Genomic DNA, 25619 nt, shown 5'->3' with positions numbered 1-25619 from the left:
GTCCCTGCCCATGGCAGGGGTGGAATGGGATGAGCTTTGAGGTCTCTCCCAGCCCAGACCAGTCTGGCATTCCATGATCCACAGTGAGGGAGGTGTGAGGGCTCTCTGGGCCAAGTGACCTGTAAAAAGAGCTGGTGTGTGCCTTTTCCTCTCACTGCTACATTGTCCCTGTGCTGGATTTTCATTCTTTTTCTCGCTGAAGCAGCGTCTGGCCAGAGCGATGCCCTCGCTGAGTGCTGGTTGCTAAGCAATGTTTTACAAAATCCCAACCATTGCAGAGCAGAGCTTTGGGTGTCTCTCCCATGGATTCCAGGGGAAAGCCCAGGTTAAAGGCAGTGATTTCTTCCTGGAAAGGGTGGTCACATGCTGGCACAGGCTGCCCAGGGCAGTGGTGGAGTCACCATCCTGCAGGGGTTTTACAGGTGACGACAATGGTGATTGTTGGCTTTGGCAGTGCTGGGGGAACAGCAGGATGTGAGAATCTTGGAGGGCTTTTCCCACCTAAGCTGTTCCACGGTTCTGTGCTACACCCTGGGCTGTGCATCCCTGTCCTCACCCTGCGCGCCTCCCTAGGTTTAATTTATATTTCTCTTTTCCTGCCCAAGCAGGAAAAATTGACTCACTGGCCACTGATGTTCCTGCAAGCACAGTGGGATTTTTCCTGTTCTTACAGCTGAGGTGGAGGAGCACCGGCGACAAAAGGATTTCCGCAGCCTCCTTGGGAGGAGGAGGAGGAGGAGGAGGAAGGAGGTTGTGCAGAGCAGTTCTGAGGAGCTGACCCTGCTCCCTGCCCTGGCTCTGGGATGGGGACAGGGGACAGGGGAGGCACTGCCCCGTGCCATGGCCAGGCTGGGAGGTGCCTGCAGGGTCTCCTGTCCCCCCTGCCCACAGGGACAGGGTGCTGGTCCCCTCCCCACCTGGGGCACAGGGGTCTCTGACCCATCACCCCCTGGGCACCCCAGTGCTTTGGTCCTGCCCCTTGGGAAATCAAGGGAGCTCCCTGTGGCCCACCTATTAGCTAATTAGATGTAATAACTCACTAATCCAGAAGCAGGGCCAGTGCCTGAGGCAATCTGCTCTGGTCTGGCAGGGGCTCTGCCTCAGCCCCCCCTGCCAGACCCCCTTCTGCTCCACTAATGGGCATTGCCTGGGTCAGGAGCAAATTTCTTCTGGATTAGTGTCCTCTAAATCGATTAGCTGTCTCGGGCAGGGCGTTCTGTCCTAATGAAATGTGATTCCAGGCTCCAGTCGATGAAATATTGTGGTGACAAGGGTAAAGTCATCTGCAGCCTTCCTGTGGGTCATGCCAGGCTTTGGAGAGGAATCACAGAGATACACCATGATTGAGGGTGGAAATGACCTCCAGGATTATCAAGTCCAGCCTGTGAGCCATCAGTGTCTTGTCAAGCAGCCCAGAGCACAGGGTGCCACAGCCAGTCCTTCCTTGGGCACCTCCAGCCATGGGGGCTCCACCACCTCCCTGGGCAACCCCTTGCCATGGCTGAGCATTCTCTCCAGGAGGAAATTTCTCCTGATGCCAACCTGAACCTCTCCTGGCGCTTGGAGGAGAAGCTGCAGTTACTGGAGCAGTGCTGTGCTGGTAGGGACTGACCTGCACTCCCAGTGAGGGAACTGGGGGCCATGGGGAGCTGTGAGTAAAACAGGAACACCTTTACTCACAGGTGTAAGGCTGGAGGCGTTTACATGACCGGCCTGGGGTGGTGGGGCAGTGTGCAGGTGGAGGGAAATGGGATATTCAGAACCCTGGTTTGGGGAGCAGCAGTCAGGGATTGGGGTTTGAAGGTCAGCACTCGGTGCAGTGGCACAGCTGTGCTCAGCAGCTCTGACATCTCTCTCTGAGCCAGCACTGTGCCCAAATCCCTGGCCTGGCTGGGACACAGGGATGGATTTTCACTGCAGCTTCCTCACATTGTGTGCTGGTGCAGCCGGCTGCCCGTGGAAATGCCAGCCAGGGTGGGAATTTTCCATTTCATTACCATGTCCCTGATGTTTTCCAGGCACTTAGGCAGTTGCCTGTGTTTGCTGTTTGGATGCATCCCTGCTCTGGGTTGCAGTGGTGAATATTGACACTTGATTTCATTCAGAGCCCGTGCCTGCTCCCACCTGAGCTGCTGTGGCTCTGGTGCCTGGCTCCCTGCCTGCCAGACTCTGTGCTGCAGGTTGGGACAGGCCGGGGGTTCTGCCGTCAAACAACACCAGGATGTGAGCAAAAATAAGCACAGGGAGAAGTGCCAGACATGGGAGCTGGGTGGGGAAGTGGAGAAATCCCGTTTCATTTTGTTTTGCTGCTGAGTGCACGAAACGCTCCGTGTCCAGCTCAGAGCTGGGGGTGGCACCCGAGGGATGCTGCCCTGTGCTGGGTGGGCTCAGCCCCTCCAGGAGCTGCAGGCAGTGATGCTCTGGGGCTGTGGGAGGGCTGGGATGTGCCATGTTCGTGCAGAGCACCAGGAAACCCCCTGGGCAGGGCTCTGCTCAGTGCTGGGGGCTCTGCTGATCCATGTGCTGGATCTCTGCATGGTGATGGCCAGCCTGGGCGCTGCCTGCCAGGGTGCTGCTTTGGGCCCCTTGTCTTCCAGGGCCATGCTGGGCTGTGGAGGGGATGCCAGGGTTGCCTGGCATGCCCGTGTTTCTCTGAGCCCTGTGCCCCTTGCTGGGAGTGAGGACTCGCTGGGCTGTGCCTCCTGCAGCTGCAGACATCTGTCTGCTCAGGCTCTCCAGGAATGGGAAGCCTTTCCAGGGTCCTTTACATCATTCCTGGGTTTTGTTTGCTGCGTGTCCTGGCTGCAGGCAGGGCAGGCTGTGCTGCCTGGCACCTGTGGTGCACACACCAGAGCTCCTGGGCACTGCAGCTGCCATCAGTGCCCTTCATCCCACCTGGCATCTGCACCTCTGTCCACTCCCCACAGTGGTGTCTGAGTCAGGAGCTGCTGCAGCCCTGGCCCTGCTGCAGGATGGCACACTGGGCACTCTGGGCTGGCCCTGCTGGTCCTTCTGCCTTCATTTCCCTTGGCTCTCCAGTGCCATCCATCAGGAATCTTGGGAAGCTTTGCAGAAGCGTCCTGGCCTGGCAAAGCTGCCATACAAGTGTGAGCATTATTGATTTGGGGGTGCCCGGGGTGCTGGGCTGGTGGGCAGCAGGGATAATTTTAGCTGTGCAGCCAGGCAGCCCTTCCAAGGGACAGCTTTGTTTTCCAGGATGTGCAGAACCTTTATCTGTTAAAACCCTGTGAAACTCTCCATGTCCTGAGCGTGTTGCTGAGCTCTGATGTGCTGCTGGAGCCTGTCAATGGTGCCATTCAGCACACACAGGGCTCTGTGTCCCCGTGCCCAGCGCTGCCATACGGGGCCAGCTGAGCCTGGGGTCCGGGCAGACGGGGATGCTGGGCTGGCAGCAGTGCCCAGGGGAATGGCAACAGTGCCCAGCAGTGCCCAGGGGAGTGGCAGCAGTGCCCAGCGCTGCCCTGGGCTGGCAGCAGTGCCCAGCACTCCCCTGGCTGCAGGGCACAGCTGGGCACCTCCTGGATCTGCCCTCCTGGGGCATCCTGGACAGAGCTTTGGGTTATTTTGTGTTTTAGCACATCTGAGCAGTTTTGGGTTGTCTGCTCAAGGTGTGCTGTGTAGGAATGTGTGCTGGTGAACTTGGTGAAAATGAAGTGCTGGGGTTTGGTCTCCGTGGGTGTGAGGCTGTGTGTGTGTGGGAAAAGGCACCAAAATGGGCTCTGGGGGCTGTGGGACCACTCTCCCTGCCTTGGGGGTTCTGCCTTTGGTGGCTGTGCCCATGGCCCTGCTCCTTGGGGTCACCCTGCTGTCCTTGGCACCCCCTAACCTCCATCTGTGCCAAGCTGTGGCAGCCTCTCCACGGGCTGTTGTGCAGAACACGATGGCAAAAGCTGTGCTGGAGGTGGGGTGGGCTCTGCCCATCTGGTTTTATGTATTTGCTCATGATGATTCAGAGGGGGAACCTGCCAGCAGCTGCCAGCCCATCCTCAATCACTGATTAACTCCAACCACCTGGTGGAGAAGTTGTTAAATGAACACATCAGTGCTAATTCTGCACGGAGGTGACGCTGGGGCTGGGCCAGGCCGGCGTCTCACAGGAGCAAGGCTTTGCTGACCTTGCTATGAAGCTCAGAGAGGGAATTTAAACCTTCTGCAGCAAGTGAAGCGTTTGTGATGCTGCCCTGACGCTGGTGCTGACCCCACTGGGGCTGGGGCTGGCTGGGTGGAACTGCAAACTGGCAGCTGCAAACGCTGCTCTCAGGCACCGGGTTCTTGTTGCACCAGGTTCTCGTTTCACGAGGTTCTCATTGCTGGATTCCTGCAGGAACCACGGGCCCCGGCTGGGTGGGTGTCCCGTGCTGAGTGCTCCGAGCATCCCTGGCCTTTCCCAGCTCTGACCCTGCCCAGAGCCCCTCCCTGGGCTGCAGGAGGGCAGAGTGAGCCCAGAGGGGTGCTGTGCTGAGCCCCGGCTGGCTGTGGGCGCAGACACCACGCTGCTGCTTGGTGAGCAGCCTCAGGAGGCAGGCTGTAATGCGGTGCTGCTTACAGTGGCTGCTCCCTGGATTATCCGTGCTGGCTGGCCCCTGGGAGCTGGGAGGTGCTGTGTCTGCTTCCTGCAGCCAAAGGAGGGCTGAGCCCCCAGGTGTGCCCTGCTTTTGGGGCACAGGGGCTGCTGCTGGGGCTGGCATTGTCCTCCTGTCCCTCTCCAGGGCTGGCAGGGACAGACAGACAGCCCGAGCTGCTGTTCTGCTGCTCTTTGCTGGGGGGGAAGGAAGGGGCAGGAGTCTCAGTTCCTGTTGTCCACTTGAGCAGTAAATACAGGCTATTAAGCAGTTTTCTTTGCAGGAAGTGTAGAAATCCTGCTCCGTGTGAGCCCAGAGCCCCAGCAGCATCCTCTGCTCCCCCTCTGTGGCGCATTAACCCTTGATGGCCACACTCGGCAGCAGGCTTGTCTCTAGCCTGAGCCACCCCTGCTGCTGCTGCTGCTGCTGGCCCTGTCCTGAGGCAGAGCTTTGTGCTGCTTGTGCAGCAGAGTGGCTGCAGAGCCAGCTCTGGGCAGAGCCCCCGTCCCCTCTGAGCCCCTCACTGTGCCCTGGCTGCCCTGAGCTTCCCACCACGGCACCGGGCAGCAGCGCCAGGCAGGGGGATGTTTGTCTCCCTGACAAATCAAACCCACCTCAGTTTGATGGGCTCTGGTTCCTGCCTGGTGTTTTGGGCTGCTGGCTGCAGACCTGGCTCAGTGGGGTCACCCCAGGGTGCTGCATTCGTGGAGGAGGGGTGGGAAACCAGGACACAATCCTTCTACAAATGGCCTTTTTCAGTAGTTCCAAATTCCTTCGGAAGAGGCTTTTCATGTCAGAAGCAACCACTTCAGTTTAACTTTTTTGGTAACAGCAGCCACTTCCCAGAAAGTCTGAGCTGAGGAGGAGGAGGGACACAGGAGCACGAGGGGCTCCCTTGCTGCTGATCCTTGCGGGATTCCTGGGGCTGGAGAATTCCCTTCAGGCAGGTTTGGGGAGCCCTGGAGCTGCAGTGTGTGCCTGGCATGGAATTCAGGCAGCAATTCCCTGGCTGCAGAGGGAGGGGGACAGCGGGGAGCAGGGACAGCCACAGGGGTGATCTGGGTATCTGAGGCTGCTTCCAGGACAGGCTGCTGCCCTCTGACCTGCTGGGAGCTGCCCCTTGCTCCTGCTGTCCCTGGGGTGGGTGTGCAGGGTGCAGTGGAAGGGGAGGATGCATCACTTTTAACAGGGCATTTATTTCAGATCCCTGGTTGCTGGAGCTGTGCAGGTGGGCCTGTGTGTGCCAGTTTGCTGTCAAGGGCACTTTCCTGAGGGGATTGTCCCATCCTCACCAGCCCAGGTGGGAAAGGGGAGCCATGGAGGTGATGATGATGATGATGGTGAGACCTGCAGCCTGAGCTGGTTGTGTTGCTCAGGCAGAAGGGTTTTTCAGGCTTTTTGTGGTGGCTTTCCCTGATGCTGTGGTTGGCTGATCAAGACAGCAGAGAACTTGGGAGGAACACTTGCCAGCTCCTGCCGTGACTCATGTGCAGGGTCTGGGTGTTCTGCTCGTGCCTCAGAGGAAGCAGCAGATTCTGTGGAGCCTTTGCAGGGTTTTGGGGTTGCTTGTTCACAGCTCTGGGGAAGAACAACCCAGAGGATTGTCAGGGGAGTGCCCTGCTCTCCCTGTGCCTTCCTGCTTCCCCTGCAGGGCTGCTGTCCCAAAATGCAGCTGAGGGGTCCTGGAGGGGATGCTGGGCATGGGTGCCCCTCTCTCATTTTTCTGGCTGATCCTGCTGCTAATTTTATCCTTTATCACTGTCACTGCAGGAGTTATCTCCCTCTCCCCTGCCTATTTATAAACACCATTGCTGTCAGTGCTGCTGCCTCCAGAGGCTTCCTGGCTTTGCTGTGGCTCCTGCCTGGTCCCAGAGCCCTGAGCTGCTCCTCACTCTCAGGTGGAGCAGAGGGTGACCCTGGGGAGGGTGACCCAGGAGAGGTGACTGTGGAGAAGGTGACATTGGAGAGGGCAGGACAGGCCTGTCCCTGGCTGGGGGGCTCAGTCCCCCAGGTGTCCATCCATCCCTGTGCTGCAGGAGCCTCTCCAGCTCTGGGGTCCTGCCCAGGGCTGTCCCAGTGCCCTTTGCTCAGCCCTGTGCTGAGCTGGAGCAAACCCTCCCACCCTCCTGAGTCCCTCTTCTCAATCCTGCCCAGGAGCACTGGGGAAGCTTCCCCAAAACACGTGTCCTGTTTCTGTGGGTGCCAGTGGAGGCTGCTGGCAGCTCCAGGCACAGGAAGGGTGTAAAAGCTGTAAATCCATGCTTGTTCCATCCTCCAGGGAGCAAAGTGCAAATCCTGCTATGTGTGAGCCCTCTCCTCCTCAAGCCCCCTCTGTACTTGTCCACTGGGAAGGCTCCCAGGATTTCCCTGTCCCTGCCTGCCTTGGCTGGGTGATTTCCTGCTGCCTTAGGAAGCACTTGTGTGGAGGCAGCTGGGACTGAACCGGGCAGGATTAACCCCAGGCTGTCAGCAGCAATGCTGGGAAAACAGCTTTGATGCTTGGAGAAAGTTGCCAGCTCCCTTATCCCATGGGGAAAGCAAAACACTGGGACTCTGCTGTGGTTATCTCTTGGCTGTGGTGCCTGAGAGGAGGAAATGGCCTTTGCGTGCACACACATTTTCCACCGGTGCTGGGAAAGGGAAAAACCCTGGAATTTTGGGGTTTGGGTGAAGAAATGCATGGGGGGGGAGCACTGTGAGTTCCTCACACAGGCAGGGCTGCAGCCACACGGTGCCTTCGGTGGTCCCAGGACTGTCTGTGTGTGCCAGGTTAGCAGGGCTGGCCTGAAAAGCCAATCCTGGATGCACTCAGGTCACTGTGAGTAAGAACTTAATAGGATGCAGATCTCAGAGGGAATCTGCAGCTCGGGAAGCACCAAAGCTCTGTGCTGCTGCCTTCCCTGATGCCAGGGGCATGGCAGAGGGGCCATCTCCTGGGGGCAGCGTCCCCGTGTGTCACTGTGCCCCGTGGCTCTTTGGCTGTTCTGAAGTGCCGTCTCCTGTGGGGTCTTTGGGGGTGCTGAAGGGACCCCACAGAGCATCCCTGGTGGGGGTGCAGCAGGGCAGCGCTCTGGGGCTCCCCTGCTGGCAGGGGTCCCTCTGTGGGTGTTTCCTGGCTGGGATCATGCCTGTATCCTGCTGCTGGGGCCCTTTCCCGTTGGTGATGTCCCTGTGTCCCTGCTCCCACAGACCTGTCGGCTGCCAAGCGCAAGTTCGCCGATTCCCTCAACGAGTTCAAGTTCCGCTGCATTGGTGACGCCGAGACCGACGATGAGATCTGCATAGGTGAGTCCTGCTGATCTGCATAGGTGAGTCCTGCTGCTCCTGGAGCCAGCCCCGAGCAGGGCACTGAGGGAAATGCACCAGGACACCCAGGGAATTGTCTGGGTGCCCTCTGGAATTGCCTCATTCCTCCTGGTTCCAGGAGCACAGCCTCTCCCAGGGAATCACCTGTTGCCTCTTGGCCTAAATCTGTCCCTGCCAGATGGGAAAGGGAGAAGATTGCCTGTGTCTGGAACCACCTCAGTTAGCTGGATGCTTTGCACTGGAGAGGAGCATCTGGAGGTGGTTGTGGCTGGGTACACTGCGAGGGGCTGTGCTCTGAGGCAGAGGAGCAGCAGGGTCGCACAGGGGGGAATCAGCAGTGCTGAGCCTGGCAAGGCTCTCTGAGCTAAGCCTGGCTCTGCCTGAGCTTCTCCTGGCACAGGGCAGTGGCTTCAGCCTCTTCCCTCTCTCCTCCTGCTCCTGCCCCAGCTGAACTTTTAGAGCTTATTGTGCACATCGTCTGGAGCCAGGAGAGCAAAGAAGCTTTAGCCCTGATTTAACTTTGCTTGTTTATTGGTGCCCAGTCTCTCAGCAGAAATAGCTCCTCATCCAGGTCTCCCTGTGCTGGGGAGCTGCCCCTGGTGTGCTGGGCATGGCTGGAGGCCAGTGCTGTGCTGTGGGGCTGGTTGGTGACTTGGGCAGAGCAGGTTTGAGTGAGATGTTGCTGTCTGGAGGAGGAAGCCTGGTCCTGGGGATGCTCTGCTCCCAGCGGTAGTCAGCAGGAGCCTTTATAGGGAAAGAGCAAGGCTAATAAAAACCCCAACCTCCCCACCCAAAACACAGACAGACAGAACCCCTCTGTGCAGTTCCTTTCTTTGAGAACTGAGTGTAACATGCTGCCTGTGTCCCTTCCAGCCAAGTCCCTGCAGGAGTTTGCCACGGTGCTGCGGAACCTGGAGGACGAGCGGATGCGCATGGTACGGCCCCAGCTGGCCTGGGAGCAGGGGTGGTGGCACCTGGGGCACCGTGGTGACTGTGACTGCTGCCCCTGTGCTCCTTCCCTCACCTGGGGTGGAGCTGCAGGGGAGGGCAGAGGAAGGAGAGGGTGGCTTGGTGGGGAAACGCTTGGAAAGCATCAGGAATGGAGTCTTGCTGTTGGAGAGCAGCCTGCACTGCTGCTGGGGGGTCACAGGTGTGCAGAGCCAGAGGGGTGAAGCCTGGGGGTGTCTGGGCTGTGGGAGGGTTCCCATGGAGCAGGGGAGCTGAGCTGTGCCTGTCTTTGCCCCAGATTGAGAACGCCAGCGAGGTGCTGATCACGCCGCTGGAGAAGTTCCGCAAGGAGCAGATCGGGGCTGCCAAGGTAACCCAGGCACTGCCCCCGAGCTGGGCAGGAGCTGGCACTCTGCAGGGTGGGCTCGGGCATGGCAGGGGGCAGTGGCTGCTCTGGGATGGGCACGGGGTGATCTGGTTCCTGGGGAGTGCCTCAGTGTTCCGAGTTCACCCACAGCCAAACAACTGCCCAGGGCAAAAACCGCATGCTAACCAAAGTGAACTTTTCTCCTTACTCCAAGGAACAATTAGGATTGTTTGGAGGGGCTCACGTTCTCCCGAGTCCCCCAGGCTGCCCTCCCCAGCCCAAGGATGGCTGGGGGCTGCAGGGGCACTCAGATGCTGCTGGCAGGACGGGGAAGCGCCGCTGTGGCTGAGGGCGGCCGTGAGACAGCCTGGCCCCCCCCTTCCTTTCCTGCCTTTGTTCTGAAATGAAAACCACTGTCTGTGGCTCCCCTGTCGTTATAACAACCTGCTGCTGCCTGCAAGCAGCTCATGCCAGCTCCCAGGGCTGCGTTTGCATGGCAGCAGTGCCCAGTGCAGCTGGAAACAAGCACAGAGAGGAGTCCTGTAAAACACACCTGCTTACCTGCTGAGCACACCTGCTTATAAACACAGAGAGGGGTCCTGCAGAACACACCTGCTGGCATGGATTGGGCTCTGGCATTGGGCTGGCCAGGCTGGGACAGGCTGCAAAGGAAAGCGAAGTTGGTGTCCTTAATGCTGCTGCCACAAACAGCCGAGGTGCTGTGTCATTGTCCCAGGTCACACAGAGGAGAAGCTCTTGCAAGGGGTGGCAGGGTGGGATGTGGAATTGCGACCAGGTTCTGCTTAGAAAGCACTTTCCTCGCTCTGTTGCTTTTGGAGCTGGATCTGGATGTTTTAGCAAGCCTTGGGCCCCAGGAGCAGAGGAGGGGTTCCCTCAAGCCCTGGGGTTTGGCAGCACAAGCTGCTTTTCTGTAGCTGCTGATGCTGGCAGATAAAGGCAGCCTCACCTGCTTCCAGCTGCTGCCCCCAGGTCCTGTCTCATGGTAGCTCCCACCTGGCCCTGCCATCCTGCCCAGTGCCACAGGGATGCTGCTCTGGCACCCTTGTGTTCAGTGTCACACTTCCTGTCCTGTTCTGTAGGATGCCAAAAAGAAATACGACAAGGAGACTGAGAAATACTGTGGTGTCCTAGAAAAGCACTTGAACTTGTCTTCCAAGAAGAAAGAATCCCAGCTTCAGGAGGTGAGAGTGACCTCTGAGTTTCCATGTCTGGCTGTGACTGGGGAGTTTACACACTGTTTATAACCATGGTTCTCCTGGCTGTAAACTCATTTTTTCCCTCATTCTGGCTGCGGGTGCTGGGTTTTCCCCTTTTCCTGTAATGAAAGGATATGGAGTTTTCTTGGTGAGTAAATCAGAGAGATCCCAAAATGGATAGCAGTCAAAAAGGAGAGAGGGTTTATAATTAAAGAGTGTAACAGAAAGGAACTGGTTCTGCTGCAGGCTTCCCATGTGCCAGCACAAATCATGGATGTCTGGTCTCCTTCTCTGCAAGTGGCTGCTCTGCTCTGTGCTCCAGGGGAAGAAGGAGCAGGCTTAGTGCCTTAAACCCTTTAGGAGCCATCAGTGATTCAGGACGTGGTTAGGTGTGGTGACAAGTGCTCCCACTGGATGAGTATGCTGAGTTTTCAATCACTCCTTTCAAGTCTGGAATTCCTAGTGCTGGCCCAGGGTGGGTTGGTCCTGCAGGGTGTGTGTCCTTGCCCTTGGGCATGGTGCTGGTGTGCTGCCAGTCCCTTACTGGGGGCACTGGTGGGCTCCTGTACCCAGGTGGTGGGACCGTGCCCAGCAGAGCAGAAACACCTGGGGCACAGGTGGTCATCCTCCAGCAAATCCGGGCTGAGGAGGGCTCAGCATCTGGGCAAGTGTGCCTGCAAGCCAGCCTTGTCCTTGGGGTGTGTAAATAACACCCATGTGTGTAAATAATACCCATGTGTCCCAGGGAATGGTGGCCTTTAAATGAGCCCTGGTTTAGCTTGTGTTTGAGATGCTGATGTGGGGCAGGGAGCAGAAGGAATTCTGGCTGGGGAGGGAATGATCCTGAGATCCACTCGTGGCTGTCAGAGGTGTGATCTGTGCCCTGGACAGAGCGTGGCCCTGGGGGCTGCCTGCAGGTGCCAAGTGGGGTGCAGAGTGGGATATGTGTGGGATTCTGTTTGGGATTCAGTTGGGGATGTGTGCGGGATTCAGTTTGGGATTCGGTTTGGTATTCGGTTCAAGATGTGTTTGGGATTCTGTTTGGGATTCAGCTCGGGGTGTGTGCTGGATCACTTTGGGATTCAGCATGGGATGTGTGCGGGGTAAGTCCGGGATTCTGTTTGGGATTCAGTTTGGGATTCAGCACGGGATGTGTGCAGGATCAGTGCGGGATTCAGCACGGGATGTGTAGGGCATCAGCGCAGGATTCAGTTTGGGAACTCTTTGGGATTCTGTTCGGGATTCAGCTGGGGCTGTGTGCGGGGTCAGTGCGGGATGCCGGGCCCGTGCCGGTGCGCTGGAGCAGCGCCGCCTGCTGGTGCCATCTGGTGGCATCTCCCACCCGGGCCTGGCTCGGGCCGCTGCCGGGCAGGCAGGAGGAGCCCGCTGGAAACAGCTCCAGCTCAGGGGCCGGCTCCTGTTCCCCCGTGCCCGGGAAGTGTCCGTGGTTTGTGTGGCTCAGACCCCCGAGGGAGGGGTTACCTTAGAAGGAGGATTCGGTGTGGAGCTGTGAACTGTGGATGTGGCATCCCTGGCAAGCAGGGTGCTACATCCAGAAAAGGGAGAGTTGCCTTTTCTTGTCAGGTTCACAGATTTCCAGAAAAGGGAGAGTTTCCTTTTCTTGTCAAGTTTACGGATTTCCAGAAAAGCGAGAATTTCCTTTTCTTGTCAAGTTCACAGTGATTTCCATTTTTCTCACCTCTACTGCATGTTTTGTACCCAGCTGTTGGGGAGGTGAGAACGTGAGTCACACACCCGTTTTCCTCAGCTGAAGGCAGAGCTTGCTCATGTGGATGAGGTTTATGTGTGTTCCTGTGCCATCTGTCCAGCTGGGCCTGGGGCTGGAGCTGGGTTTGCTGTGCTTGGGGGTGCTCCCATCAGGACCAGCTGTGCTCTGGTCCTTCCTGAGCTCTGTTTCCTCTGCACCCCTGCAGGCAGACAGCCAGGTGGACCTGGTTCGGCAGCACTTCTACGAGGTGTCCCTGGAATATGTCTTCAAGGTGCAGGAGGTCCAGGAGAGGAAGATGTTTGAGTTTGTGGAACCTGTAAGTGAGCTCTGAGTCTGGCTCAGCCTGCCCAAAACTGGGGGGCTGTGGTGAAACAGGGTCATGGGGAGCCCGGGCAGGGCCAGGGGGTCCAGCCTCACCCCACAGCCCCCCCACCCTGGGGGCTGCAGGGCCCCCTCCCCTCAGCACTGGTGGCCCTGGGTGCAGCTCTGGGTCTGCACTGACCATCTCCGTTTGCTTTTCCCCAATGCAGCTGCTGGCCTTTCTGCAGGGGCTCTTCACGTTCTACCACCATGGCTACGAGCTTGCAAAGGACTTCAGTGACTTCAAGACAGAGCTGACAATCAGCATCCAGAATGTGAGTGTGCCCGGGGTGTGAGTGTGCCTGGGGCGTCCCTGTGCCCATCTCTGTCTGTGTCTCCAGAGCCACCTCACCTTCTGGTGTATTTTAATCACAGAATCCCAGGCTGGTTTGGGTTAGAAGGGACCTTAAAGCTCATTCAGTGTCACCCCAGCCATGGCAGGGACACCTCCCACTGTCCCAGGCTGCTCCAGCCCCAGTGTCCAACCTGGCCTTGGGCACTGCCAGGGATGCAGGGGCAGCCCCAGCTGCTCTGGGCACCTGTGCCAGGGCCTCACACCCTCACAGGAAAGAATTTTTTCCTAATATCCAATCCAAATCTCTCCTCTTTGAGTTTAAATCCATTTCCCATGTCCTATCACTATTGACCCATGTAAAAAATCACTCTCCCTCTTTTTGTAAGCCCCCTTATAGTTCTGGCAGGCCTTGCCAATTGTTGTAATATTTTTGCTTTAGCTTGAATTCAGGCCCAGGAAGCAAACCTGCCCTGTGGCTGCCCCTGGGCTCCCCACAGGGCTGTATGCCCCATCCCCACCCCATGTCCTGCAGAGCCAGGCTCAGGTCCCTGCACTGGAGAACACATTCCTGTTTTAATTTGCAGACAAGAAACCGCTTTGAAGGAACAAGGTCAGAGGTTGAAGCTTTGATGAAGAAGATGAAGGAGAATCCCCACGAGCACAAAAACATCAGCCCCTACACCATGGAGGGCTATCTCTACGTGCAGGAGAAGCGTAGGTGCAGGGCTGGGGGCCTGGGGGTGCAGCCTGGGCAGGGGGACAGGGGCACAAAGGCTGATCCAGCAGGCTCAGAGCCCTGGCAGTGGGGATGGGGCAGCCAGGGAGAATCCTGCCAGCATTCTGTTAGGTACAGGAGCCTGGCACATGAAATGATGGTCAGACACAGCAGGGTCTGATGGTGGGGGCGCTGGAACTGTGCTGGGCATGAACCCTGTGCTTGCTCTGCAGGTCACTTTGGGACTTCCTGGGTGAAGCATTACTGCACCTACCAGAGGGAATCCAAGCGCATCACCATGGTGCCCTTTGACCAGAAATCAGGAGGGAAAGGGGTGAGTGAGGGCTGGGAGCAGGAGGGAAAGGGGTGAGTGGGTAGCAGGGCCGTGTCCCAGTGCTCCCAGGGCTGTCCCAGTGCTCCCAGGGCCGTGTCCCAGTGCTCCCAGGGCCGTGTCCCAGTGCTCCCAGGGCTGTGTCCCAGTGCTCCCAGGGCTGTCTCAGTGCTCCCAGGGCTGTGTCCCAGCTCCCAGGGTGTAGCCAGGGCTGGCTTTGCTGCTCTGTGCAGCAGGAACAATAGACCCCTGCACAGAGTTCCCAGCTGGGACAGTTTGCAAGCACAATCCCCTTGCTGGGGAGAGCCTGGGGCAGCTGGACAGGCTCCCACACAGCTTCCTGCTGGCACAGGGAGCCAGCTGTGGGCAGGGAAGCTTCTAAAATTAATTTCCTCTTGCCTTGGAGCATCTTCATTATAGCTCAGCATTGACATATCCCAGCCCTGTAATCATCAGTGGCTGCACTGTGTTTTGTCTGGTCCCTTCCCATTGCAGGGCTCTCCCAGCACCCAGGGCTGTGCAGGGCCAGGCTGGAGCCCTGTCCAGGGCTGTGCTTGCACCACCCTGCCATGAAATGCTGCCTTTGCTGGGCTCCAGGGTCTGTCAGTGGTGACCACCATGGACATCTGGGCATGGAGCAGCCCTGGGGCTTGGGGCTGGGGATTCTGTGGGATGGGCAGGACTGAGTGCCAGGGAGGGTTTGGGTGCCAGGAGATGAATGGTGGTGGCTCTGAGGAGCAGTTCATGGATAGGAACCAGGGAGTCACCCTCCCTGGGGGGATTTAATGGATGTGTGGTTGTGGCACGTGAGGACATGGATCAGTGGTGGGCTTGGCTGTTCTGGGCAGCCTTCACACTCTCATCTTTGAGGTCTTTTCCAATCTAAGTGATTCTAAATGTGTTTCCTGGAAAAATGGTGATGTCAGGGAACAGGGTGGTCAGCCAAGGTGTCATCAGGAACAGCACAGGGAGCCCAGAAAAGTGTCTGTCTCCAGGAACTCCTTCAGAATTCATTTTCTCTTAAGTCATGAGTGGAATTTCACAGTTGCAGGAGCAGTGTGTGCGCTGGCAGGGGCTGAGGCAGGATTCCCTCCAGCAGAGGACAGCAGTGCTCACAGATCCTGAGCTCAGCCCTCTGGAAATCCAGTTCAGCGGGGATGCAGAGAGGCATTCTCGGGCTGGGAGAATGGTTTTGTCATTGCTTTGTTATACAATAAACATTTTAGGACGTGTTTGCTCCTGTTAGGAGTCCTCGTGTGCACAGTGCTGCCAAAAATGCAGCGTGGAGTGCAAACTGCCAGCAGGACTGTGTTCAGCAATGGAAAATAAAGCTGATTTTGCCCATGGTCCAGCAGTACCTGCCCACATGAAGAATGGGTTATTGGTGCTTTATGCACAGATTGAACGGTGGGCATCCTGAAGGGAAGGCTCCTCATGAAAGGTTTTGGACCAAATAAGGGTAAAAAGACAAGTCCTCCTGTCAGAGATATAAATGGATGTTTTTAGCAGGGTGCTGTTGCCAGATCCCCCAGGTCTGAACCTGCTCATTGACAGCTGGGGACAGGCCTGTGGCTGCTGGTTGCTCTCAGCCTCAGCTGAGATTTTGTCTCTTCTCAGGGGGAAGATGAAGCTGTCACCCTGAAATCCTGCACCCGGCGGAAAACGGACACCATTGAGAAGAGGTTCTGCTTTGACGTGGAGGCTGTGGATCGGTGGGTGCTGCCAGGAACCTCCTGGGGCTGTGCTGGCCTGGGGAGGGAAGGGCTGTGCTCCTCCTCTGTGCTCCTTGTGCTCCCGTTCCTTGTGCTCCTGTTCCTTGTGCTCCCGTTCCTTCTGCTGCTGCTCCTTGTGCTGCTGCTGCTGCTGCTGTGCTCTGTGCTCCTTGTGCTCCTGCTCCTTGTGCTCCTGCTCCTGGCTGTGGGACAGTTCCTGTGCAGTTCCTGTGCAGTTCCTGTGCAGTTCCTGTGCAGTTCTGTGCAGTTCCTCTCTGTCAATCACACTCAGTGAGTGGAAAGCATTAATCCAAGGAGTCACACCTTTCCCAGCCAGGTGCTCTCCATGTATTGAGGCAGTGCTTTGGTTTACAAGCCTCTCTGACTCAAGTCTCTCTGGCTTTGAGGGTGTTTTAGCACCTCTGCAGCCTCTGGCCACACAAGGTGAGGGTTGCCAGCCTGGAGAAGGCTCTGTGGCTGTTCTGGAGGGATGTGCTGCCTCTTCCAGCATTGGAACAGTGTCAGCTTTCCTGCCGGGCTGGCTGTTACTGGTTCATCATGGATGCTGACAATGGACTCTGGCTCATGCCTCCTTTCATTCCTTTTTCCTGAAGAAGGAAAACACTTCAGCTGTGACTTATCCCACAGCAGCTGGACCAGAGGTGTGTGTGGGTTCAGTCTCTGGCACAAGGAGTGAGAGCTGTGCCATATCAGCTGGCATCATGTATGGCTTACACACACAAACAGGAAAGCCAGGCTGCTGTTGCTATTCCAAGAGGAATTTGTCACTGCCTGTGGTCTCCTCACTGCAGGAGTTCCCTGCTCCAAAGGCACTCAGTGTGCTCTCCCAGTTGTGTGCCTGTCCAGCTCTCCTCCCATCTGCAGGAACTCCCTGGAGGTCTCAGAAAAACCCGAGTTCATTGAAATCTGGGTGTTGAATAATGCTGGAATGCCCTCTGGTGCCTCTGCCTGTCCAGCCTCGGGCAGTGTTTCAGTGCCAGCCTGTGGCAGGGAGGGTTGGGTGATGGAGCTCTGCCTGTGCTGGCTGAGGCTGGAGATAACCTGGGGCTGCCTCCCACTCTCTGGGGCTGTGCTTTTCTCCAGAAACCTCCAGTGTTTCTGCTGACACAGGACATTTTTTTTTGCTGTGCCCTGAGGATATTTTTTTATAATGTGAAAACCAAACTGAAAAGCGGGAGAAGGAGAGTGGAGCCTCAATAATTTTCTTTAGAGTGTTCAGAGGCAGCTGAAGCTTCCCTTGATGTTTGGAGCCTGCCAGGCATGGGATCAGGAGCTGCTCCAGAAATCTGCATGCTCCATGTAAATCATGGCAGTGGAGTAGCACAGGAAGGGGAAACCTGAGGAATTTCTCCTTTCATGTGCACGTTCCTGCTGCAGGGATTTGCCTGAGAGAGCAGGACACAGCTGAAGGAAAAAGCTGTTTTTTCCCAATACACAGGCAGCTCTGCATTCTCTGGGTATCAGAATTTGTCATTAGATGTCTAAAATATTGGATGAACTTAAGAGGAAGAGGAAACAAGTTTTGCTGTGCTGTGCCCAGGCTGTCTCGCTGCTCCTGGGGCAGATCTGGGTCCTGCTGTGAGTGCAGGCTGTGCTGAGATCGCCTCCATCCATCCACCCTGCCAGCTCCGGGCTTGGCTGTCCCGCAGCTCCCAGGCAGCCTGGAGGTGGCAGCCTCGGCCTTGCTTCACACACTGAAACACAGAAACTTCTGTCAGCCCTGCGCTTTGGGAGCTCAGACAGCACAGGCTGAGGGCTGGAGCTCAGCAGGAACTCCCTAAATAGCACCAGCCAAGAGCTGTTCCTTCCTAGGTGGGAAAAAAAGTGTGTTTTTCTCCTGTAAAGATGATTCAGCACAACCAAGCTGAAAATCTGGAGCCTGGTCTGTTATTACAGCATTGCTTCCTTGTCTCAGCATCCCAGAATAGTTTCTGTTGGACCTTAAAACCCATCTCATCCCACCCCCTGCCATGGGCAGGGACACCTTGCACCAGGCCAGGTTGCTCCAACCCCCATCCAGCCTGGCCTTGGCATTTGCAAATGGCTCTCATGTTCAGTATAGCAAGTTAGAAGTGTTGTTACAGCAAAATTAACCCCAAATGGTGTTTTGGGTCTGCCTGAAACACACCCCCAGCGTGATGGACACTGTGTTTTACTGGTAATGCTCTTTTCTCATTAACTGAACTTGTCTGTAGTCTCTGCACATTAAATCAGGTTTGTAAACAAGGTGAGCAGGGATGTCAGGCAGTGTCTTACCCTGGGGAGGAGGAGGAGGAGGATCTCATTTGAGTGATGACAAAGGCTGTGTCATTTAGGATAATGTAGGTCATTGCTCTGGGCCAGAAGCAAACTGCTTTGAGTGCCAGCTGGCTTTTAGGGGAGCAGGAGCCCTTCAGATGCAGGGTTTGGTGTGTCAGGAGAGCAGTGAGCTCTGCAGGCACCACCATTGCCCCGTGGGCGCCCCCAGGGTGACTGGCACCACACCTGGTGCACAGTGCAACTCCAGAGCCACAATCCCAGAGCCTCTGAGGTGGGAAAAGACCCCCAACACCCCTGAGTCCCAGCTGTGCCTGATCCCCACCTTGTCCCAGCCCAGAGCTCTGAGTGCCACCTCCAGCCCTTCCTTGGGCACTCCAGGGATGGGCACTCCAACCCTCCCTGGGCAGCTGGTGGCCACGGGAGCCACGGTGGCACTGACCCCTGTGGGACGTGCTGGTGGCTGTGCTGGGGTGCTGGTGGCTGTACTGGGGGGCACCCCAACTTCCTGAGGTCAGGGTCAATCTCCCTCTTAATTCCAACTTTGCTCCCCAGCATTTTGGGGTCAGTCTCCCTCTTAATTCCATCTTTGCTCCCCACCATTTTTGGGGTCAATCTCCCCCTTAATTCCGTCTTTGCTCCCCACCATTTTTGGGATCAATCTCCCCCTTAATTCCATCTTTACTCCCCACCTTTTTGGGGTCAGTCTCCCCCTTAATTCCATCTTTGCTCCCCACCATTTTTGGGATCAATCTCCCCCTTAATTCCATCTTTGCTCCCCACCATTTTTGGGATCAATCTCCCCCTTAATTCCAGCTTTGCTCCCCAGCATTTTGGGGTCAGTCTCCCCCTTAATTCCAGCTTTGCTCCCCACCATTTTGGGGCCACATTTTGGCTCCCAAGTATTTTTGGGGTCAATCTCCCCCTTAATTCCAGCTTTGCTCCCCAGCATTTTTGGGGCCACATTTTGGCTCCCCAGCATTTTTGGGGTCACACCTGGTTGCTGGTGCCAGGCCCGTGGCCATGGGCTCCTGTCAGGGCTGCTCTGCACTGGGAACATCTCCGTGCACTCAGCCCCTGTTATTAATGCACTCTTGTGTGTTTTCATCAGCAGTTTAGATTGTCTCGCTGTGATAAGCTGCTACAGCAGTTGGAAGTTCTTATCTGTTTCTATTGCTTTCCTTATTTGTTTGTTTTCCTAGAAGAAGGAAAAGCTATTGCAGTTTCTCATTTTCTCAGTGTGCTTAGTCACAGCTCCTTAAGGCCAGGCCATTTGTCACAAAAGCTGAGATATTGAGAAAATTCAAATTTCCTGTGTGGTCTCATATGGAAAAATCTTCCATTTTTAGATTGTAGCATATTGAAAATATTCTTTCTTATTAAGTGTTTGCCATGTTCTGCTCTAGTCTCACCCTCCTACACTCACCCCATTTATAAATGGATTTCTTCTGATCCCAAAATGTCCCTTCCCCTCCCCGTGTCCCAGAAAAAGGCAGAGGGCTGTGGTGGGAAGTGTGGAGTGCAGGTGGAAATGTGGGATGCAGCACCTGGGAGTGCATCAGCAGCTCCTTGGTGTGTTTGCCACAAGAGCTCAGGTCCAGGAGGGTGTCCTGCTGTCTGATGGCACAGCTGGGGCTGGCTGGGGTGGGCTGGCTCCACCTGGGCACAGGTACATCCTGTGCTGGGAGGAGGTGGGAGCTGCCCACAGCAAAATCTGTATTTGCTGTGTGTTATTTTATAAATAATTATCTGCATGAGTGACCCCCAGGATTCGGGGTTGTTTGTTGGGTGAGGGGACAAGGACAGATCAGTTTTGCTGGTCTTTTGGGAAAGGAAGGCAGAGCAGGGTTTTGCCATGGCTGTGAGAGGGGTTGGTCCTGAGGAGGCTCAGTGAGGATGGAGCTGTGTGCAGGCAGAGTTTCCTGGTGCTGCTGAGGATGGAGCTGTGTATTTCCAGCAGTGTTTCCTGGTGAGGATGGAGCTGTGTTCCCAGCAGTGTTTCCTGGTTCTGGTGAGGATGGAGCTGTGTTTCCAGCAGTGTTTCCTGGTGAGGATGGAGCTGTGTTTCCAGCAGTGTTTCCTGGTTCTGATGAGGATGGAGCTGTGTTTCCAGCAGTGTCTCCTGATTTTGGTGAGGATGGAGCTGTGTCTCCAGCAGTGTTTCCTGATTTTGGTGAGGATGGAGCTGTGTTTCCAGCAGCGTTTCCTGATTTTGGTGAGGATGGAGCTGTGTTTCCAGCAGTGTTTCCAGTGCTGGCAGGAGGCTGATCCAGTGCCCAACACCCGACCTGGCTGGGAGCACACGGAACCCCGTGGGCCTCGGCCACATCCATAATGGATGAGGCGTAATGTGTGGGTGCATTTTAAATTTATCACAGCCAGGAAGATGGTTCTGCTCAGGAAAGTGATGCAATGGGTGCCCTGGCAAATAAACACTGGGGGAGGAAATGCAGGGCTATTTGCAATGGAAATTGGGTTTGATTCAGTTTCACAGCCCCTCCCCTCATGCTGTTAAAGAAGTTTGACTTTGAAGTGAAGCCCGAGGAGTTGTTATCTGCTCAGAGGCAGAACAAACATTTGCTGTTATCACCTCTCTGCCCTGTGCTGAGGGAAGCTGGCACTCCAGATACCAGCACTGCCACTCAGGCACTGTGCTCTGCTGGAGTCCAGTGCCCAGCATGCCATGAATGAAGGGCTTAAATTTCTCTGTTTCTCTGGCTAAAGAGACAGAAATGCCAGTATTTCCTCTCCTGTGTGTCTGTAGCTGAGCTAGAGCCCTTCCAGGGCTTTCTGACTGAGGTGTCTGTGCCTTCAGCAGCAGCTTGGCTTAAAGTCAGACCTAAGGCCTGGCTCAAGTGGCCACTGCAGCTCCCCAGGTACCAGGGCCTGCTCTTGAGTCACTCTGTACCTGCACAACAAGGAGCTTTGTGCAGTGTTTTGAGCATATTTGCTGCTGGATGTGGAGCATTTTCCCTCTAAGATGAGGCGATGGTTAAGTGGTTTCCTCTTCCCTCCTAAGTGAGTAAACTTCCAAACCACTAAGCTGGTGAGTATTGACTGACTCACCAGTGGGATTAGCAGAGATCAAGCACATTATGTCTGGTTTTTGGACCTGGGCACAGCTTCCCCTGGTGGGACAGGGCTGAGCTGCCGTGTGCCTGCTGAGAGCTGGGCTGGCTGGATGGGGAGTGCAGTTAGGAGAAGGGTTAATCCTCAGTCCCTGCCCTGTGCGTGCCACAGAGCAGCAGCAGAGGGGCCAAGCCCACCTCTTGACAGCCCCTGTTAAAGTTTAATTTTCTTACAGGCTCTTATCAAGGACCAAAGGGCATCTGCAGAGCGTTGGTGCAGCTCATGCTTTCCAGCTGAACCACCCTTGGGGAGTTCAAGTTAGAAATCACCCCTCTGCCCACCTTTATCAGGTTTGGGGGTTGGGTACTGAGCAGAGCCTACGTGCTCAGTGCACACTCTGCAGGTGGTTGGCAGCTCCTGAGGTTTAATCCCCTTCCCTTCCCTCCTTCCCTGTGCCCTGCAGCACTGGAGCAGTGCTCCTCTGTCATTGCAGAGCCCCTGCTCTGCTGGTCTGGGAGCAGCAGCGCCAGACAGACACACGGACAGGTCTGTCTGTCTGGGAGCAGTGCTGGGGGGATGCAGACCAGCCCAAAGGCACCAGGCTGGGGAGGAGCAGGCTTGGCCAGCTGAGCGTGTTGGGATCCAGGCTGGGATGTGGGGATGGGAACCCTGGGAGCTCACAGCAAGCAGGGCACACAGAGATGGCAGCCCTGGGCTGGGGTCACAGCTCCCACCCTCTGTATCCCCACACCTGAGGCTGTGCAAATGCTCTGTCTTGTCAAATCCACCCTCACCCTGCAGGTCACAGAGCAGGGAATGGAGCTTTGACTCCTTGCTGGGAAGGGTGATCCAGAGCAGGCACAGCATCCACTGAGGAGCGTGGAGGTGGCGTTGGCCCTCGGGCAAGGGCAGTGCCACTGCTGTCCCTGCCCCTGTGCCGTGTGTGCAGCACCCAGGCCTGTCCTTTCCCCTCTCATTACAGTGAAGGAGCAGTCCCAGGGCAGTTTGCTGGGGGCTGGCTTGGCAGGGCAGCCCAGGGCTGTGGTGTGTGTGGCAGTGCTGGGGCAGGAGCAGCACCCTGCACACCCTGGGGCTCCTGCCCCGCTCCTGGAGGGGGACACGGGCCAGCATCGTGTCACTGCCACTGCTGTGTCCTACAGCAGGGAATGGACAGGGCGCAGCCATGAGGGCATGGACACCTCAAGGATGAAACGCTTTGCACAGCAGAAGGTCTCCTCTGTGAGCTTGGTGCTTGGGGTGCTGCTGAGACACGGGCTGGGATGTGTGGGGCTCTGCTTGCTTGCTTCCCTTCCTTGCCTTCTCCTGCCATTGCATGCACGTGCTCTACCCAGTGCAGGTGAGCTGGCTGGCCGAGGGCCAGAGGAGGAATTTGGCACCCAGCTCTCGCACAAAACCACTGGAACGGTGTGCTGATTGTTGGAGATCCCTCTGCTCCTTGCTGACCCTGGCCAGGACCTGCAGGGGTGTCCAAGGCTTTTGTCCTGCTGTGCTGGGGCTTGCCTAGGAGGGAGCTTGTCCTGCTTCCCTCTCATGAAAGATTCATCTCTGCCACCCTGCTCCCCATCCTGCAGTTCGCTGACAGCGTTCCCTTTCTCCCGCAGGCCCGGGGTCATCACCATGCAGGCGCTCTCGGAGGAGGACCGGCGGCTCTGGATGGAGGCCATGGACGGCCGGGAGCCGGTGAGCAGCGATTTGGGGGCACAAAGCTGAGAAAATCGTGGTGATCCCTCAGGAGCCCGGGCAGAGCGCTCCCTGCAGAGCCTGCCAGCCACGCAGGGAGCTGTAACCGTGGGGCAGCCTCTGCCTCCTGCCAAGAGAATCCTTTAATCCCTTGGTTAAATATTTGAGGTAATACTGTATCTCCCGTGCTTGGATTGCTTGGAGGTGCGGTGGAGAGGAGGAGGGTAGGCTTGGCCAGCACAAACATGCTGCTCTGCCGTGCTGAAAGGAAAACATGGCAAAAAGAGCAGTGGAAGAAAGCGCGTTGTAGATTTGCAGGGCTTTTGGAGTCCCGCGGCTCCTTGGCAGCCGTTCCTGGGGCTGCTGGAGGATCGGAGGTTTCGTGTGAGCGGAGGAGTGCGGCCCCCGTTCTTCCCCGTGTCTGCTCCTGCTGTGCCAAAGGCTTCCTCACCTCTGGAAGGGATTCTGGAGGTTTGCAGAAAGCTCATTGTTGTCAGTTTGTATTTTGGAATGCATTTGCAAACCTCACTGCCGGCTTGAGGAGCATTGGCTGGCTCTGAGCGGGTCCCTCAGGGGTGCTGGGGTCACGGTGTGGCCCATCCCAGCTTTGTGGGGTGACTCTCCTGTGGCATTTACAGCACTGCTGAGCAGCCAGGACAGTCTGGCCTCTGTGCCTGTGGCCAACAGCGTTTTGGGATATGGAGAGAAGCCATGTGGAGAGCCAGAGCAGCCTGGGCTGTTTGAGCAGGTTTGAGCAGACCTCCCCAGATTCATGGAAAGGTTCTTGTTCGTCAGGAGAAATGTTCATTGGAGCCAGGTGAGGCATGGACACACGAGGCTGTTCTGAGTGCTGGACCTGGTCAGGCACTCGCTTTTGGAACGTGCAGCAGCTGGGAGATCAGGAGGCTGCGTGTGGGAGGTGCTGCCCTGCATTTCAGGGAAGGGATTGCGTGGTGGATTGCAGCCAGGTCCCAGCCTGGAGCTGTAGATCCATCAGGTAATTCAGGTAGGACAGGAGCTCAGGAGGTTTCTGGTCCAACCTCCTGCTCAGAGCAGGTTGCTCGGGTTGGGGCTGGGAGCATCCGAGGGAGGAGAGGGCACAGCCTGCCTGGGCTCCAGCCCAGCTGCTGCCCTGGCCTCCTGACCCCAAGGCTGAACCTCTCTTGCTCCAATTTACACCCACCCACAGAAGCTGTGGTTGCCCCATCCCTGGTCCAGATCCAGGTTGAACAGGGCAGAGGGTAGGACTGGATGAGGTTTAAGGGCCTTGCCAATTTAAACCATTCCATGATTGATTCTCTGGTTCTGTGACAGCCTCTGCTCCCTTTTTCTGTCACCTCTTGGAAAGGGGCCCAGCCTGCTCCTCCACCCTTGGCTCTGGACCCCTGGAGCAGCTAGGGTGCCCTCCTAAACAACCCCCTGCCTTGATTCTGGTGGCACCATTTCTTCAGAAACCAAATGGGCACTGCTGCTCCTCATCTGAATGGAGTCTTGTGCTCCTCCAGCCTGCTCCCCTGCCTCCCACTGCCCACCCCTGCTGGGAGCTGCTGTGGCAGGGATGGCAAAGCCACTCAGCTGCCATGGGAGCCGCAGGAAAGCGGTCACCCAGCTGTGTGTGAGCTGCTGATGGTGCCAGGGGCAGCACAGGAGCAGAGGCACTCTGCAGAGGTGCAGACACGCATCCTGGCTGCTTGCAGAGAGCTGTGCATGCCAAAGGTTCTGTGGAGCAACCAGCACAGGGCTGTCTGGATTATCCAGTTCTAGAATCTGGTCATGAGGGCTCCTTCCAAGCCACGCAGGTGGTGGTGCCGCCTGCATGCTGCTGCTCTCCCCTATCGTGCCCATCAGCTCACCCAGCACGGTGTCAGGGCTGTGGCTGTGCATTAGTGCCATACCTTGTGGCACTTCATTGCTTACACTGCCCTTGCAGGTGTGGAGTGGGAGCGATGGGAATGCTGCCTGCATGGAAAGGGATCCAGGAGACACTTTGCTGCTGAAGGTGGAGTGTGTTGACACATGAGGCAGCTCCCTGTCCTCAGCTATCCTCCTCCATCCATCAGAAATGCAGCTGTGGGCTGTTCTGTTTGGGTTCTTATCTTACAACACCGGGGTGCAGCGCGTTATCTTCGTGTTACCTATTCCACGGGGATTTCCTTGAGCAAGAGATGAGGGTTTGACCTTTGGACTCCTAGAAATATCCATCCTGTGCTTTGACTGTATTTCTGTAACCAGAACCCTACTGGAAAGAATGTCTGGTTTTCCTTTGATTTGACTGCAGAGTGTGGGAAAGGATTGGCACGGTGGGGATGGTAATTCCATGAGCAAATTCAGCCTGTGCAGAGATTAGCACGGACTGGAGTTTGTTTCTTAATTATAATGAAAAAAGTAAACCCAAATGTCAAATTACATCTTAGTGAGATTTAAACACAGAATGTGGCTGCATTAGCCAAGACATTTGTCACAACTTGAGAAGATTTACACTGTGTCTCCCAGTCAGAGCAGCTCCAGACAGCCCTCATCACGCCGTTAACTCTTACCACTTGTTATTCATTTGGATAAAGCCCCCGTGTTGACTTTGGGTTTTCTTCCATGTTGCAGAGGCTGGAAACAGGAGAAACTGCTAACTCCATGACGGAGCAGCGGTGTTTGGTTTTGTTAAGATACTCAGGATCAGTTTCTTATGGATTTTCTCCTCTGCTGATGCAGTTTGCAAATGTATGTGGTGGAGGCCAGGGCGATTCTGAAACTTCCTTGGAACCTGAGTCAGGAATAAAAGCTGTGTTGGCTGATGGTGGCTGTGCTGGGCTGTGGGTTTAGGAGAGACACAAATTAGGCTGTGTCTTGTGGCGAGGAACAAGGTAAGCGTTTAGGTGAGGTTGTGGTGAATGAGGGAAGAGGAGGAAGAGGAGGAGGAGGCTCAGGGGAGCCCTTCTGGCTCGGCACAACTCCCTTACAGGAGGGGACAGCCGGGGGGTCGAGCTGGGAACAGGGACAGGAGGACAGGGAACG

The 25619-nt window shown here is 56.3% G+C and overlaps 1 protein-coding gene across 3 annotated transcripts in view; it reads left to right on the top strand.

Annotated features, from left to right (window-relative positions):
- ARHGAP26 (Rho GTPase activating protein 26) overlaps window positions 1–25619 on the top strand; it is a 104342-nt gene that overhangs the window by 8524 nt on the left and 70199 nt on the right. For all 3 annotated transcript variants that reach the window (XM_074551941.1, XM_074551942.1, XM_074551943.1), the window contains exons 2-11: window positions 7773–7868; window positions 8763–8824; window positions 9136–9207; window positions 10305–10406; window positions 12356–12466; window positions 12681–12785; window positions 13390–13519; window positions 13754–13854; window positions 15469–15563; window positions 22532–22610. In XM_074551941.1, the coding sequence (XP_074408042.1) occupies window positions 7773–7868; window positions 8763–8824; window positions 9136–9207; window positions 10305–10406; window positions 12356–12466; window positions 12681–12785; window positions 13390–13519; window positions 13754–13854; window positions 15469–15563; window positions 22532–22610 (953 nt within the window). The remainder of the gene's footprint in view (window positions 1–7772; window positions 7869–8762; window positions 8825–9135; window positions 9208–10304; window positions 10407–12355; window positions 12467–12680; window positions 12786–13389; window positions 13520–13753; window positions 13855–15468; window positions 15564–22531; window positions 22611–25619) is intronic.

Source organism: Zonotrichia albicollis, chromosome 15 (assembly GCF_047830755.1).
Source record: "Zonotrichia albicollis isolate bZonAlb1 chromosome 15, bZonAlb1.hap1, whole genome shotgun sequence".
NCBI lineage: Eukaryota > Metazoa > Chordata > Aves > Passeriformes > Passerellidae > Zonotrichia > Zonotrichia albicollis.
The sequence above is the reverse complement of the archived record's forward strand: the minus strand, read 5'-3'. Positions and strand labels throughout refer to the sequence as shown.